A 16458-nucleotide genomic window follows, 5' to 3' on the forward strand; every position below is an offset into this window, starting at 1 on the left:
TCCATTTTACTTTAACGATAGTAAATAAAGGTAAAATTTAATATCGTAACTTTTAAGCCTTCAATTGGCCGAGTTTGTAACCGGCTATATCCTTAAACCACCCATTCCATAAAACTTTTTACTCTATTTCGAAACTGACAATTCGCGCATAATGGTATATTATTTCTTACGGAGCACGATGAGATCATCAGCTTGCACGCTGGATTAGCGGGGCTATCCGGAGGAACTCGACTCTCTTACAAAACGATCCACAAAAAATGAATATTTTCTATAGAGAGTTAAGGAAGGTGCGGCTGCCACGAAAAAATGAGTTCCCCGAAAAGGCGCGCGGGGGAGGGCTGCTCTTCTCGCGAAAGGGTACTCGTAACAAGGTTATCCCCATTAGTTTCCCACCCTTTGTTTCCACATGATAATGCGGACAACGGGGTGCCGCCATTGTTGCTATTCGGGGAAAAAAGAGTAGTGGAGGACCTCATCCTCGCGACACCCCGCTTTCAAAGGCAGGCTAGACCTTCGCGTTTTCTTTTTGCAGCAAGATTCTATACGTACTCAATTATATCCTGGCTCGTTGTATTTTTAAATAACAACAGGAAGCGCCTGAAGGATTTTTGATGAGCCCTATTACGACCTGGCCGCTGGAGGACGCTGTTGTTTCCTTCCTAAACTAATGACAATTTCTGGTTCCTTTCGGAAAGATGATTACCACTGTGACGTCACGGGACGTCATCCGCGCTTATACCTATAGATAACACATTTGCGCCCTAAATGCGTTAACAATATTGTTTTGTTCTTTTGAATTCGTACCAATATTCTCGAAGACCGGTAATTCGACTATTTTTCAACCTAACCGTGTATTAAAATTATTAAAAAAAATAGCACCCATATAGTTTCAAAGCTATCGGTTTTTTACCATTTTACAAAATGCGTAATACTATGATTTGGAATTTCAATAATTCAATCAACTTTCGTATTTTTGGATACTAGATTTTGGAATTAAGGTAGTGTATTGTTCTTTTGAATCCCTATTTCAAAGTCAATCGTTTCTTTCCGTACAGTTTACGGAATATCTTTTGACCTTTTTTAATTTTTAATTAAATATTATTTAGGATTAAAAATGCAGATTTAAAATATTTAATAGTGCCAGATGTATTTTATAATCCCTTTTTTTTTGTTTCGAAAATTGGATCTTTCGTTAGAGAACAAGCTAAAATACGAAAAACACCCAAGATCGGATGGGCGTCCTATAGTCGTTGTTTTTCATCTGTTTAAGAACTTTTTCGTAGGTTTTCTTTTATGATTTATTCGCGGGATGAATTTCGTTCTAACGCCACGAGCGAAAACCGAAAAAATTAGCGTGGGTTTCTGTCGATTCCTCCTAATGAAGGGGTACACCCAAAAATGGATGCTTGGTTTTACGAATGGATCATAATGATTGTAATGTACCGGGATCTTTTGATAATTGAGAATCTTACGGTGTTCCGCTACTACAAAGTACTATTCGCCGCCATAGGCGTCGAAACTGAATTAATTTTTTTCGCTAATTTAGAGATACGCAATAACGATTATTTCTCTACCTCGAAGGAAATAATTTATATTTCATTTTCGTTTTACGCGTACCCGATAGAAAATTAATTGTTACAAATAACCATTAGTAGAATGTGTGTTTGGCCCGGTGTTTAGCCTATAATATTATTAATGAACTAAAAATTAACCTCGTGCTTAATTTTAACGTCGGTGGTCTAATACAAAGTTGTCAATTTCAATTTTCTTTTTCAATTTGATTGAAAAATCGATCTTATTTTTGCCTTCTAAAGTAGAACGTCTATATTTAATAGATTTTAATCGTTTTCTAGAATTTGTTTCGCATTTAATGTCAAAGTAATGTTATCTCGCAATTTAGTTGAATTTTTGTAAAATGGGACAGTGTCTAGATAGATCAAGGTCGAATTTATATTTCTTTAATTTCCAAAAACGTTTTGATAATTTCGGTGAAATAGAAATTCAAAGAAGTCAATAAAACGTGAATGAATTCGGAAATGGTCGTTTTAGATATGGCCTCAAGGTTCCTTATGCGAGTAAATTTTATCCCCACTTTTCAATTTGAAATTTTTCTTGGCAACGTAAATTTACATGGTAAAAAACACGAAAATTCCCCTCAGATTGTTTTCAGGGTCACCCTATTCGACGGCAAAAAAAAACAGACGAAGCAGACGAATAACCAGACTCGGTTTTTAAAAAAAAAATTATGGAGGCCTCACTCGCACGCGATAAAATTTTCATTTCCACGCTGGGCTCCTCGTGACGTCACACGCGCTATCCCAGGCTGCCAGCGTCTCCATCTCATCCATCGCGCTTAATATATACTTTGATTCCCCCTTTTCGCCCCCTCCCCCCGGAATGATGCTCATCCTCGGTTCTGTTTCGCGACACCTGTCTCAGCTGATTACGTTTGGCTTCTCTTCCACTCTTTTCCGAAGAGCTCTTTCTGGCCGGCGTCGCGTCTGTTCCCGAGTACGCTTGTTTGTTTTATTCGTTGATACGAGTTGCTAAAAATTCACCCACACTTCAAAGGCGATGAACTTAGTCATCGAGAAGCTAGCCCAATCCGTTCGCGTCCATATTATTTGAATATTCAGGAATCTATGCGCCTTGCTTAAGAATTGTAGTTGTTCACTTTGTATTTGTTAATGTTGTTTACAGCGCTCATTTTCGAGGATTTTCGATAGTTTTAGGCTAAAATCATTATGTTATTTACTTAGGAATATTTTAATCCTTTACAATTAAAATCGCGCTACTTCGCGCTCCTACAAGTTTTTAATATTTCCTCGAATAAATATTTAATTTACAGTTAAAATATATTTTAGTTAATTTAGTAACATTGGTGTTTTTAAATTCAAATGATGATTCTTCAGATTTCTCGTCAAAGGTTTTTGTAAAAGGTAGACAAAAGGTGTTAGTATGAAAATTGCCCAAGGGAAAAGTTGCAATGGGCTTTAGTTTTCCCATGGCAACCAAAAATGTTTTTGATCTCTCAAAACAAAAAAATCTCCATTAAAAAAGGCATGGAATTTTCTCGGTTTCAACAGGGCACTTACTAAAAAATTAAAAAAATATATATTTTTTCCAAACTTACCAATTTTACCTATTTTAGGTAAAATTGATCAAGGATTTTGGGTAAAATTTATAAATTTTGATAAATTTCAACAAAATTTGGGTAAATGAGAAAATCCAATGCTTTTTTAAATGGAGAGGTCAAAAAAATTTCGGTTGCCCTAGGAAAACTAAAACCCATTGCAATTTTTCCTTTTGGCAATTTTCATACTACCATAAGGTTTACCTAACCCCCGAGTTTCAACAAAATCGGTGATAACCACCTCGGGTTAGTTCAGTTTCTCAACGTAGTGCAAATGTTTGACATAACAATTTTGTTATTTCTCCACCGGAAATCTTCAATCAAACGCTATGAACTTGACCTTTTTTTCTTCAAATATCACACTTTATTATCCCGTCGCCCATCCCTTAAGAATCCATTTAACTCTTATCCGCTCCACATTACTCACTCCATTTGCTGGAAAATCAATTAATAACGTATATATCGAGATAGGAACGAGAATCAATAGTCATAAAACTCGTAGTTTTAAATATGTCCTCATTATCTTCCTTATCATTGAGACAAAGAGAGATAACCCAGACTCTAACCTCCCTCTGTTTTTAAATATCACCGCCTATAATAGTCTTAAATGGTGTCAGATGGCAAATATTTTAATACGGAAAAATCGCGAAATCGCCTCCGAAAAGGTCGCCGCGAAATTCTCTCGAATCGGCATTCCTTTTAGGGACCGAGTGTCTAAGTTCGGTTTGGTGGTGGGCCGTGACGTCACCGCCGCTTTCATACCTTCGCTTCTCGACGACGTACCTTTGGACAGCGACTACGTAGGCTTTTGCCTTCGCCGAGCGGAAGAAAAGAGAGCTCGTATTTTCGTTATCAATACAGAGGCGTAACGTTTTTTCGCAACTTTCGGGCGTGCGCGAGTGTGTAGTTACGAGGCTTCGCCCGGGATGAGGTTTCACATTTCGCTACGATTTTAACTTGGCTTTTAATACGCGCGAACTGGGTAGAAGTTGGAACAAATTCGACTCCACCGAAAATGGGTGAAATTGTTTGAGAAGTTCCGTTTCTTGGCACGATTATTTCTTTTGGCTAAAAAGAGAAGGTACCTATAAGCCCGATCGCGTTGGCGATCCCCCTGAATTTCTGTTACGCGAATATCCCTCCCCGTTCCGATCTCTCTCTGGCGTCTTTTGGGGAAAAATCCTCTCGGCAAAAACCCGTCTGTCCGGTATGCCGAGCGAAGTGTTCAGCAGGCAGCCACCGATGGGCGTCGTACATATTTCTGAAAGAGTGAGCGACTGACTGACTACCTGCTCGGCCGCCTTTCCCCCGTTTGCCTAAAAGGATGCCAAATTGAGATTTTCTCGTTTACGCGTAGGCCTGTTACGAGGCTTAAACCATCGGTGCGTGTCAGTGCGTCAGTGTACGCTGCCCGGGACACACATCCGTTCCAATATTTCCCCCGAAATAAGGACGTTTTTTACTCGATTTCGCACCCATAACCGCCATTGTTTCGCGCGTCGTTTCGTCATTTCTTTTAGTTTCGCGGCGTTAGGGTGAAAAAGTTAAAAATCCGAGTCTCGCTCTTTCCCTCAGTCGGTACCGAGCTCCCCGAACCGGTTCACTCGTTTCGCCGGCATGGATACGGACACTTTTTCCTCGATGACTCGTCGACGTTAGGCTTAGCTATTTCGCCGACTAGTCCGTAATTTTTTTAGAAACCGTTTTCGCCAGCGAAAAAATGTACTCTTTCGTGCGCGGCGCCCGACTGTTTGTCAAAGGCGCTCGCGAGAACGACGACGTCGACAATGTCCCCGACCCCGGCGACCAGTTGGAGCCCGACGACCGCCTGGCCGTCTACCACCAGACCCAAGCGCACATGTCGTCCGCCTCCCAAGAGTCGCGGGAGGTCTTCAAGACCGCCCACAACCGCAGTGGCCTCAAGACGGTCCATACCTCCCGCGTCATCAGGAAGACCACCACCCTGACGAGGGGCGAGCATAAACACGCGGTCAGCAGCGACTCCCACGAGGAGCACCGCCACATGGTCACCTCGGGGACGTCGACCGATCACGGGCAACTGCTGTCCTCCTCCGGGACCCAGACCAGGTCCCCGCCCCCTCGGGTGTCTTCCAGTACCTCCACCGACACGGAGGTCAAGGAGAAGTCTAAGCGGCTGTACAAGAGTACGCACGAGAGCGAGTATCGCAAGAACAAAAAGGTAACCACCACCCCGGTGTAAAGAACTTCGGATGACGCGTAGGATTACTTTGTTATTCTCTGTCACGTGAATTTACATAATAAATCTCCCCTTTGTAGGCGTTCGCTACGAACCCCCGCGTTGGGTCCCCCGATCGAGTTCTCGCTGCGGATACAATATCCCTATCGGGATATCGGGGTTATGTTTGGGAAACGCTTCTGACACCTGTCACGCGCTCTTTTTCTCTTTAACGTTCGCTTCCACTATCGATATTTCCCGATATTAGGGTCACTTAAAACCACCTTCGGCGTTTTCTTTATATTGAATTAAGCCGTTAATAGGTTCGGAGTCGTTTATTGTCGCCGTAAATTAAACGGGTATTAATCATATTTTTTATCCACACACGAGCGTCGGGCGACTCGGGCCACGTTGGCTGGCATTTCGAATTTAGGGCCTGTTTCGCATTACGACATAAGCTCGATTCTCCACGCTGTTGTTTTTTTGCATGGCGTGCCGGTGAATAAGTTCATTTACCCTCTTGCCTTAATTTTCAACTCGAACCAATGCGGCTAGTTCTAATGAGGATTCCGTACAAGCACCGCCTTGTCTGAAGGCCCGCGTACTATCCAGAGCCCTTCGGCGATGATCTAACTTCGTTTATGAAAATCCCGAATTTACTTTCCCCTTCTCGTAGACTGTAGCTTATATTAGTCGCGCGTTCAACCGTGTACGTGGAAATCGCCAACCGAATAATGTAGGTATATAAGTGCGTACGAAAAAATCAAAACTCATCGTTGCTATTTATTTCTTTCCCCCGTGAAAAGACGCTGTAGGAACGCGTGACTATCCCCCCTCCTTCGAGGACATTGCGTAAAGGCCGAGGCTTAGAGATGGATAATTTAGTCGGGGTCACGCGATGCTGAGAAGAGGCCCCCTATTTTTAAAGATTTCTCAAAATGCGCTCGTAACTTCGACGGCGTTATTTCGATACTTGTCATTTTAACTCCTCCGTTCAATGGGAAAGCGTCAGAGCGGGTAATGATTGTAATACTTTAAATTAGAAGGTTGTTTTTGCCTTCCAACTCACCTCCCCCGTAGAGACACCCTCGTTAACTATTTCCTGGCGTTGTTGCGTTATACTTGGAATATTTATACGTTTGTTTATTATGGACGGACGTTACTTGTACCTTCGCAGGCTCGAACCAAATCGCTGATGCGTACACCACGTCACTGCTCAAATTTACCGAGTCTATTACTTCGCTTAAAGCTATAAAATGTAGAGATGCACCGTTATGGGTACAGCCGATATATAGGCTATTCGTGGACGATAATATCGGCTGATATATATAATAAAGTTATCTATCATAAATACATTATAAAAGACGGTTCAGTGCACCATTTTATTCTTAATTTTTCATTAAAAAAAGTTTGAAAGTGCATTTTCTATCACAAATCGAATAGTTAATCGATAATTTTTTTATTTTTAAGTTTTTCTCGAAAATATTTTTTTAATATCGGTATTGGCCGATATTAGACAAATAGGCCGCTATATCGGTGCATTCCTAATAAAATTAAAATTACACCGCGATGGGATATTTACCTATTTATAAAGCATATTTTCTCGATGAAATAGTACTAGAAACCTTTTTTTGTAACATTTATTTTGTCAAGAAGTCTGCGGTAACCCGCAGAGGTTCATGTTTCAAGCGAATAACGTTTAACAGGATAGGTGGATCCTCGTAAGAGATATTACTTCTGGTATGAGTAAAATATGTTGTAGCTTTTTAATGGTGCATTATTTTCAAAGATAAACTGTAAATTTTTAAATTTTGTCTCTTTCCCACTTTCAAGAAACTTCTATTTGTTGTTAAAAACATCAGATAACTGTAAAATCCAAGGTAGAATCTCTACCCGGAAATTAAAGTAAATGCCGCTTTATCTTTGTAAATATTTAAATTTATGTACTAAAGAAAGGGCAAAACATCAAGATTAAGAATGTAGTAACATTGAGAAAACGCGTTCATTATCCGGACTGAAACAAAGATGCGGATGCTAATCCCGTAGAGCCCTTTTTAATTGCCCCAAATAAATGAAGATTAGGTTCCGTATACCTTTTCCGCGATAAACCCCCCTATCTAAAGTAATTAAACCGGCGATTTTGAGGGAGAGCTTTCCATTTCAGTATTTGAGCGTTCCCCCACGGGCTTTCCGAATCTCTCATCCCTACACGAGAAATTGATATTCTGGTTTATCTAGTTCTCCTCATCTTAGGCGAAATGAAATTACCGCTCGGATGGTATCGCGTCTGCTGCTTCAACTATAATTCCCTCTCGCTACTTAAGAACGCGTATAAATTTTGTCTTCCAGGAAACGTTGTTAAAGGCGTCTAACGTACGTTAAAAAGTTGCGATTTAGGGTTAGGGGAGTAAATCGGAATCGACTATACGTACTGAGCCATACGTGTTTTCGCAATTCTGGTTGTGTACTATCACGTCGAGAATGTATGTCTCGCAAAGAATCGCTTTAAATTGGGGTAAAAAGTCCGGTTTTGTTATTACGGCAGAGTTGGTAGTTTTGTCGTAACTGTAGATAAAAATTAGCGGCTATTATATTAGCAAGTATAATACGCCTTAATTTCGTTCCTCTTTACATTCGCGCGGTTCTCGAAATGATTACCGAAGTTCTTTGCCCCCCCCCCCCCCCCCACGATGCTACATATTTTATTTCGTATTTATACCAGAAGAAATTTAAAGCGCTCCTCGTATAACGAAAAGTTTATTTTTGGGGACGCCAATTACGTAATCTTACGTTAAATTATTCGAATCTAGTTCTCGCGCGATAATATTTGGCACAATAAACTCAAACCTTTAAGGGGTGGCCCGTGACGTATCGCTACGTCACTTTGATAATCTAACCACGCCCTGAAAGATACGTCGTCTTTCGGAAGGCAATTCCGTTTCTCCATATTTGGACAAGCCTGAGATTCTCCCTAGTAGCAGTCGTCGTCGTCTCTCTCGTGCAGGTAGAAGAGATTGTGGAGTGTATAGAAACTCAGAGAGCCTTCGGCTATCCCCTACACGAAATCTTACAACGAGCAAAAATTTCGTCCTCTTTTTTTTTTTTTTTTTACTCTTACCAATCTCACCATATACTGTGTAGGAAGTTGTTTTGACCCCCGTACTCTCCCCTCCCCCTGCCACGGAGTTTTCCTTCTGTCTGGTGACGAAATAAGAAAAATTTAGCGTTATTTATTTTTATCGCGAATATTCCTTCTAGCTAAGCTTTGCACACTGCCTCTAAGAAAGTTCAATATTTCATCACCGGACATCTCGTACAAAGGCGGGGCTACTCGTCTTTTTCTACGGTGAACTTAGTCCGGTCACACGATGCTTAACGGTTTCATAACTTTTAATTTTGGTATTTTGGCGTCGTATTTACCTGCTTTGACAGCCGAGCGTCATTTGTCGTAATAAAAGATTTTTAGCGAAATCGTGTCACCCACGCGCTATCCCGTTTTCAAGGGAGGCGGATAAAATTGTTGAAAGAAATATAATTTTATGGGCTTTTAAAAGGTGAATCGTGTCGCAATCCACTATCGGTGATTTCTCTTTTTTATCGTTGTACGAAAAATATAGGAAATTTCTAAGCTTTATTTTAAAATATCGGTAACTATAGACTGATTTCACTTTCAAAATATTACTTTATAGTATAATTATAATAACAAAAGTTAAATTAAAGTTTAAAGACTTGTTCAAACGCGCATACATTTTCCGATTTACATTGTTTTAGGCTTTCTGCAGTAGTACTGTGAAATGTAGTATGAAGTAAAAATTAACTTGAATTTTTGCAAAATATTTTTTTATAATTATTTTTAATGTATATAAAAGTATTTCCAAGCCTTAATCACGCAGGCAGATATTTTGTTTTCCGATTTCGTACAGGAAAAAGATTTCGGATCGAAGCCCGTCATGTTTCTGAAAAATTCGAATTTCATTTCCATATTTGAGCGTTAAGGAAATATTTATCTCGTATAACGGATGGAAAGGAAGTGTAATAAGTCTTATTTTGTATATCCGGCTATATTACGTATACTTATTAAATATATACGCGTCTTTGTTCGTTTTCTAAACATAGCCTTCGCGCCATTGAATTACGAGCTGTAGGTGCGAAGCCTTCCTTAATTTCCAGTAAACGCCTATTTCGTCAACACATTGTGGATATTTCCTCTATTTAGCGCATTTTTCGAATCCGCTCGTTAACAGTATATATGTACGCACGGGCATTTAAATGGGCGCGTAGGCGGACTCTAACTTCCTTTGATTCCATACATTGAAAGTGAAATATCCCACTATTTATATCGTCTCGTAATGAATAGCGGCCTTTCCCTTATAGAGCGCCTTCTTTTGATGATAAACCGGGTCATTCCGCTATATATGATAGTTGGGTAACTTTCTCTGGAAAACTGATAGAGCTTTTAACGCGATCCTCTGGCGATGATGACTCAACCTCGGAAAGGATTTCAGCCTTCCTTTACAATCCCCGGCGTAGACGATCTTAGTTTCTTTAGAACTATAGAACAAAATAAGAAATTCGCGATGGAGCGTAAGTTTATTTTAGAGAATCACGCAAAAACTCGTTTGAAAAAACAAGATGGGGTTTATTCGTAAAGAAAAGGCCGTTGGAACTATCTATTTGGGGACGCGACTATGTACGAAAAAGAACAAAAAGGGTAAAAATAATTTGTATAACTCAGCAGGTGTTTGCCTCCTCTTCTTCGATAATTTATGAAGGAAAGAGGTGCCATATGGGCCTAACCACACTGACGTCCAAAGGGAAAGCACGTCTTTCATTAGCATTTGCGGGTCAGCTGCTTTCTGGCTGACCCCGCGAGGCCGATTTTTGGGGAAGCTCCGCTTCACGTTACGCTACTCGCGTTTGTAGTCATTTTCGCCTTATTATTGATGGTTATTCGTCTTGGAAAAATAAATGCTGGAAGAATTGTCGCTTCAACCGTGACGTTTTTCGATTGGATTTAACGACGGTAGAGCGTCGATTTTTGATCCAATGTTTTCGGGGGTTTTCAGATCTCGGACATCATTACTGGACAAACGGGTGAAAGTCTGAGCGCTCGCGAAGCTCTGCTCAGGTGGGCTCAGCGTACGACTGATAGGTATCCGGGCGTTAAAGTCTCGGACTTTACCGGTAGCTGGCGAGATGGGCTGGCCTTCAATGCCATCATACACAGAAATCGGTAAAACCACGACAACCATTTTTATAAATCAAACGCGATACTTTTCGCAATTTTTAACTTTGGGCTATATCGAATCTCCGATACTTTCTCCCTCAAGACCCGACATTATGGATTTCCGATCACTTCGATCGAGGACGGCGAGGGAGAACTTGGAAAGCGCTTTTACATTGGCCGAACGCGAATTCGGTGTAACGAAGCTTCTCGACCCCGAAGGTATCATCGTCGTCCACCGTTAGGCCGATTTCGTTTAAGAACGGCTAGGTTCTGATTATTGGGAATGGGGGATATTTTTTTAACTTTTCAGACGTAGACACCCCTGAACCCGATGAGAAGTCTCTGATCACCTACATTTCGTCTTTGTATGACGTTTTCCCAGTCCCGCCTAGCTATCACCCCTTCTCCGACGACGTACGTATCGCTTTAGAGTAATTCACGTGACAGTGGAATCTGGGTACTGGGTTGGGGATCCACCCTATTCGTTAAGCTAACCTCGGGTCTTTTGTTGTTAGGAGAAACGCCACAGAGTCGACGATTACCGCGAATTAGCTTCTTCCCTTCATCACTGGATTCGAGAATCTACCGCCATGCTCCAAGATAGAAACTTCCCCAACACGCTGGTGGAAATGAAAGCCTTACTCGCCGAATGCACTCGCTTCCGGGTGGAGGATGTCCCGCCGAGGTTACACGACAAGCAGAGGCTGGCGCACATCTTCCGAGAGATGAAGAAAACTTACCGAGACTCGCCCTTCGATTTGGAAGCCGAATTACACTTCGACTCGATCGAAAGACGATGGAACAAAATGATGCAAGCTCACCAGGACCGCGATCAAATCATCCACGAGGAGATCGCCCGTCTCGAGCGACTCCAGCGATTGGCAGAGAAACTACACCGCGAAGCCAAGCAGTGCGACAGCAAGTTGGACGACATCGAAAGGCATATCGCTGAAGAAGAGAAGAGGTTCCAGAGGCTCCACCCGATGGATGCCAAGGCCAACTGCGACCAAATCGAAGCGGAACTGAAGAGCGCCGAAGAGAGCATTAAGTCCATGAGCAAGGACGTTCAGACGCTGAAGGACGGGCGCTATCACCAAGCCATCGAACTGCAACGAAGAGTGCAGCATATACACGAAAGATGGGTCAACATTCGCATGGACTTCCAGTCGCGACTACTCACTCCCTTGTCCTCCAAATCTTACAAAACCGAGGAGCGCAAAGTCTCTAAGCAACGTACCGTTATCAGCGAATCCCGCTTAGTCGAAACCAACGAGTCATTCCGATTCTTGCAAGAGTGCATCGAGTGGGTTAACAGCAAACTTGTGAGTACACGCTTATATATATTCTTTGTTACCTGATATTATACGCGTAAGAGGGATAATGGCTATAAGCATTGCGTTTCGATTGGCGTAGAAATTCCTTGACACCGCCGAATATGGCAGCGATTTGCCGAGCGTGCAACAATTGCTCGACCAGCATCAGACCGAACATAGGCTTATCGATCAATTCCAGAGAAATATTGACCAGTGCGATTCGCGAAAGGTATTTATCAGGAACTTATTAGTAATCTTACGGGATCTAAAATAACAACCTTCTTATTCGTGCGCGGTTACAGAATCAGTTTAAAGGAGAAGAGTTTGATTTGTACTGCAAGCTCTTGAATAAGTTAGCCAAGGGTTATTCCGAACTCTTAGTTCTCTCCAACAAACGTTTGAGCGATCTGGAAACGCTATACGACTTCATCCAGTCAGCAACTAACGAGTTGATTTGGATGAACGACAAGGAAGAGATCGAAGTGTCTCGCGACTGGAGTGCCAAAAACTTGAATCTGGTCGACATCGAGCAATATCAAGAGTCTTTCACCAACGAGCTGGAGAGGCGCGAGGTCCAGTTTAACTCGGTGCAGGACCGAGGCGAGAGCCTGGTTCTCCAGAAACATCCCGCCTCCAAATGCATCGAGGCTTACTTGGCCGCCATGAATTCCCAATGGTCCCTCCTCCTGCAGTTGACCGTCTGCCTTCAACTTCACTTGAAGCACGCTTCCAATTACCACCAATTCTTCAACGAGGCCAAGGAGTGCGAACAATGGCTGAAACGCATCGATGAGAAGCTCAACGGCACTTACAGTCGCCAAAGCTTCTCCATCGACGAAGGCGAACGATTACTGAAGGAAATGCAAGAATTGAGAGAAGATCTCACCAGGAACGGCGCTGTTGTGTCGCAGTTGATCGACCGCAGCAAAGAAGTCGTTCCGTTGAAACAAAGACGACAACCTCTCCCCAGACCCTTGAGAGTCGTTCCCCTTTGCGCCTACAAACAGCTAAACGTTAGTAATCTCTTACCAAACATGCTATATGGTGGTTAATTAACCGAGTTTAACCCGTTAGATGTCCGTTGTCAAAGACGAGCAATGTTGGCTCCACGATAATTCGCAAAAAGTCAAATGGAAGGTGATAAATTCTCAGGGAACCGAGGGAATGGTACCAGCCGTTTGTTTCTTGATTCCTCCCCCGAATCCGGAAGCCATTGAACTAGCCGAGAGCTTGAAACGACGATTCGACATGGTAGTCCAATTATGGGCCAAGAAACAACATCGTCTGAGGCTGAACATGATTTTCGCCACAATCAAGATCGTCAAGGGTTGGGACCTTGCCCAAGTACGGTCCATTCCAACTACTATCGTTAATATTCTTTTATTTCTCGCAAAAATTATATTGAATCGTTATCTTTGTCCACTCAGTTCCGCGCGATGGGACCCAGCCAGCGTGAAGCTATCATGAAAGCGCTGAACGAAGACGCTGATAAACTTCTGAGCGAAGGCGATCGCAACGATCCGCAATTGAAACGCTTGGAGGAAGAGATCCAGTACTGCAACAGGCTCTTCCAAGAACTTATGCAGAAGCTAAGGGACGAAGAAGGTTAGTATCCTACTTATATATTTAGTAGGTCGCTCGCGTAAATACTTACGCCCAGTTGGTCTTCAACAGAGGAACGCTCCCCCAAGAGCCCCACTCGCATATTTAACGATCTGTCGGCCAATTTGCAACCCATTTTGAGCGAGAAAGAACGCACTCTAAACGCCAGAGTTCAAGCTCCGATCCCGAGGGACTTGGGTAATCTGGAAGTATTGGTGATAGAGCACAAGGAATTCGAATCGGAGCTGCGCGCTTTGGAGCCGCAGGTGAACGACGCTAAAGCTTTCTTCGCTGCCATCAAGAATAAAACCCCGGCTTTGCAAACCCGCTACGACAACCTGGTCGACGTTTGGGAGAGACTGTGGAGCGTCTCTCACATTTATATCGAAAGGCTTAAAGCCGTCGAACTCTCCGTTCATGGCATGGACGAAGTGACCAGGTTCGTCTCCAGCATCGAACTGCAGCTGACGCACTACGACGAGATTCCATCCGACACCGATGGAATTCGTAAAATGAAGATTAGCATAATGGTCAGTTCTTACATTCGTTATATCGAAGGGATAGGGCCATAAGATTATCTTTTTTTACTAGGCTTTGAAAGACACGCTAGAAAAGAATCAATCGCTGATCGACCAATTGCCAATTGACGCCGCTAATGTCCGCCGCTTGACCGAACGTAGCCGGCCCAAACAAACTATTCACTCGGACGTTAATAAACTCGACGAAGATATCCGAAAACTGACTAAACGATACGACAACGCCTGTTCCCAAGCTTCCGAAAGGTATATTTGTTTAACTTTATGATCAAACGACGGTCAGCGCGGCGCGCCAATATCTATATTTAATCTTCCTCTTAGGCTTAGAAGTTGCGAAGCCGCGAGCGAACTCATGGCGGCCTACCAAACCAAGGCCAAGGAGGAGAAGTCCTACTTGAATAAGACTGAAATTAATCTGAAGAGTGGTAAGAGCCTCAAGGTCATGAACGCCAAGGAAGCCGCCATCGAATTAGAGACAGTCAAAGTAAGCCAGCTTTTCCAATTACCAATTCCTAACTCGCGTCATAATTGTCTAACGGTAGTTTTAACTAGGAATGATATTTATCTAATGATTTAAAACCAAACTTTCCGAGTAGTGGTTTAATCGTAACTATATTAACTTAACCGATTAATATTTAAAGACAGTCGAGGCCTGGGTTTTTGGAACTAGGGTGTTTTTAGCCGTTTGTAGCCTTAATGACCGAGGATCCTTTATTTGCTAAAGAACTTGTACGGCACGCTGGCCGATAAGAAAGGCGTCATCGAGCGAGTCAACGTCGATGGTGGAAGATTCATTCGTGAAACCAAGGTAATGTTCTTTACACTTTTATCCATTTTATTTACGTATATTTTTGCGTCTCGCCAAAAAAGGGTCAGTTCACGCGTAAACACCGTTTTACGAATACATGTACTAACTTCTCTACTTAACACATTGTGTTTCGTTTATGTGTCGTACATGTATTAACCTCCAAGAGGTGATTTAAGCGTGAAACTAACTATTGTCCCATTGCACTGTTTGTATAATTGGGTTGTCTTTGCGGGCTTATACCCGGACCCATTACAGTTACGATGTGTTATGTCCGCTTTTTGGGTATGGTTTATGGCGCGTTATCCGAGGTACTTCAGTTCTGTCAAAGGCGGGGAATGCCTTCTTTGACGGAACCGAAGTTTGATCCTAAGCATTGATCAATTTCGATATTTTGTACAAATCAACCCTCTTTTTTTTTCGATTTTTGCGGGTACTTTTGATATTTTTCTCAACTGGTGTTGGCGTTTCTTCCGCCTCGTTTTCCTCTTACTCGAATATTTTGTTCGAAATATGGGCGCATTGATGGCTGCCGATCGATTTCATTCAATTTTATATTCATCCTATATTTGTTATTGTCCAACTTTTTTATAAAGTGTTTTGTCCAATACCGTCCTTTGGGTTTCTTTAACATAATTATGTATTGGCTTTCCACTTTATTTTGCTGCAAATCATTTTGGGTTATATTTTGTTGGTATTATAGCGTTTTTGGGCAATGTTGTCTTCGATTGAAAACGTTGTTTAATTCCGTTGGTATAATAATAATTCCACCGCTTGGTTTTACTCTGTGATCACCCCGCTTTTGAGTATAAACGATGGCTCTGCATTTCTCGAAAGCTTGAAATTTTGGCTCCTGCTCGAAACGTTATTCCTTGAAACCTCGTAAAGTGGCCGCGCAACGTTTAAATCCCGCATTCTTAATGTTTGTTGTTGGAATCTCGGAGAACTGACCGCGATACGATGGCCGGAACAAAACCTCTCCCCCGAACCAACAATGCCACTTTTTTCTTCGTCTTCGTTTTAGATCTTCGACGATCGAGTTAGGCACTACCGCGACCAATTGATCGAGTTTCACCCCGAGGAACTCAGGTCCATCAAGAAACCCAAAGTCAGCGGCGGAGCCGAGATGGTCACTCACGACCTGGACGACATCAACAACCACTATACCACCGTGGTGGACGTCGTGGTCAAGCGAATCAACGACTTGACCGACATGCTTTCGAGGCAACAAGACGTGCAAGTAAGACGTACTTTTCGTCTCTTCATTAACTCCTAATAAGTTGAAAACGGGGGAAAAGCGTGCGATTTCGATAAAGGATGTCGCGTGAGATCATCCTCGCTCAGCCACGCCCTCCTAACGAAACGGGAAACTCAATTTAGGTCGTACTTACGCGGCTGGAACCGCTGTCTGTTGCACGAAATCGCACGCCAGTCCCTAAAAGGGAAAACAAGTTTATTCTCGAAATGACAAACAAGTTTAAAAGTCGCGACTTGTTTTCTCTTTTCCACATTCCTATTTTGGAAGCGTTATCTCGGTATAAGCATATATTAACGCAAAAACATTTCTAAAGAAACTAAACCTACGTTTTCTAAGAATGACTTAACCTAATCTGTTTATGGCTAGTTTACGTATTTTATTTATCGC

General features: G+C 42.4%; 1 protein-coding gene across 17 annotated transcripts in view; it reads left to right on the top strand.

The window, feature by feature from the left end:
* The window catches only part of shot (dystonin-like protein short stop), a 141646-nt gene that overhangs the window by 92304 nt on the left and 32884 nt on the right, over positions 1–16458 (top strand). For 16 of the 17 annotated variants that reach the window (XM_090180926.1, XM_090180931.1, XM_090180933.1 and 13 more), the window contains 13 exons: positions 10397–10563; positions 10661–10776; positions 10868–10971; positions 11073–11879; positions 11971–12099; positions 12173–12883; positions 12945–13214; positions 13298–13475; positions 13545–14002; positions 14064–14254; positions 14330–14492; positions 14733–14816; positions 15838–16053. In XM_090180926.1, the coding sequence (XP_090037052.1) occupies positions 10397–10563; positions 10661–10776; positions 10868–10971; positions 11073–11879; positions 11971–12099; positions 12173–12883; positions 12945–13214; positions 13298–13475; positions 13545–14002; positions 14064–14254; positions 14330–14492; positions 14733–14816; positions 15838–16053 (3594 nt within the window). Of the gene's footprint in view, positions 1–4200; positions 5334–10396; positions 10564–10660; positions 10777–10867; positions 10972–11072; positions 11880–11970; positions 12100–12172; positions 12884–12944; positions 13215–13297; positions 13476–13544; positions 14003–14063; positions 14255–14329; positions 14493–14732; positions 14817–15837; positions 16054–16458 lie in introns of those variants that run through there. The other variant, XM_090180935.1, reaches the window with a different exon arrangement.

Source organism: Leiobunum rupestre, chromosome 7 (assembly GCF_980474605.1).
Source record: "Leiobunum rupestre chromosome 7, qqLeiRupe1.1.hap1, whole genome shotgun sequence".
Taxonomy (NCBI): Eukaryota; Metazoa; Arthropoda; class Arachnida; order Opiliones; family Sclerosomatidae; genus Leiobunum; species Leiobunum rupestre.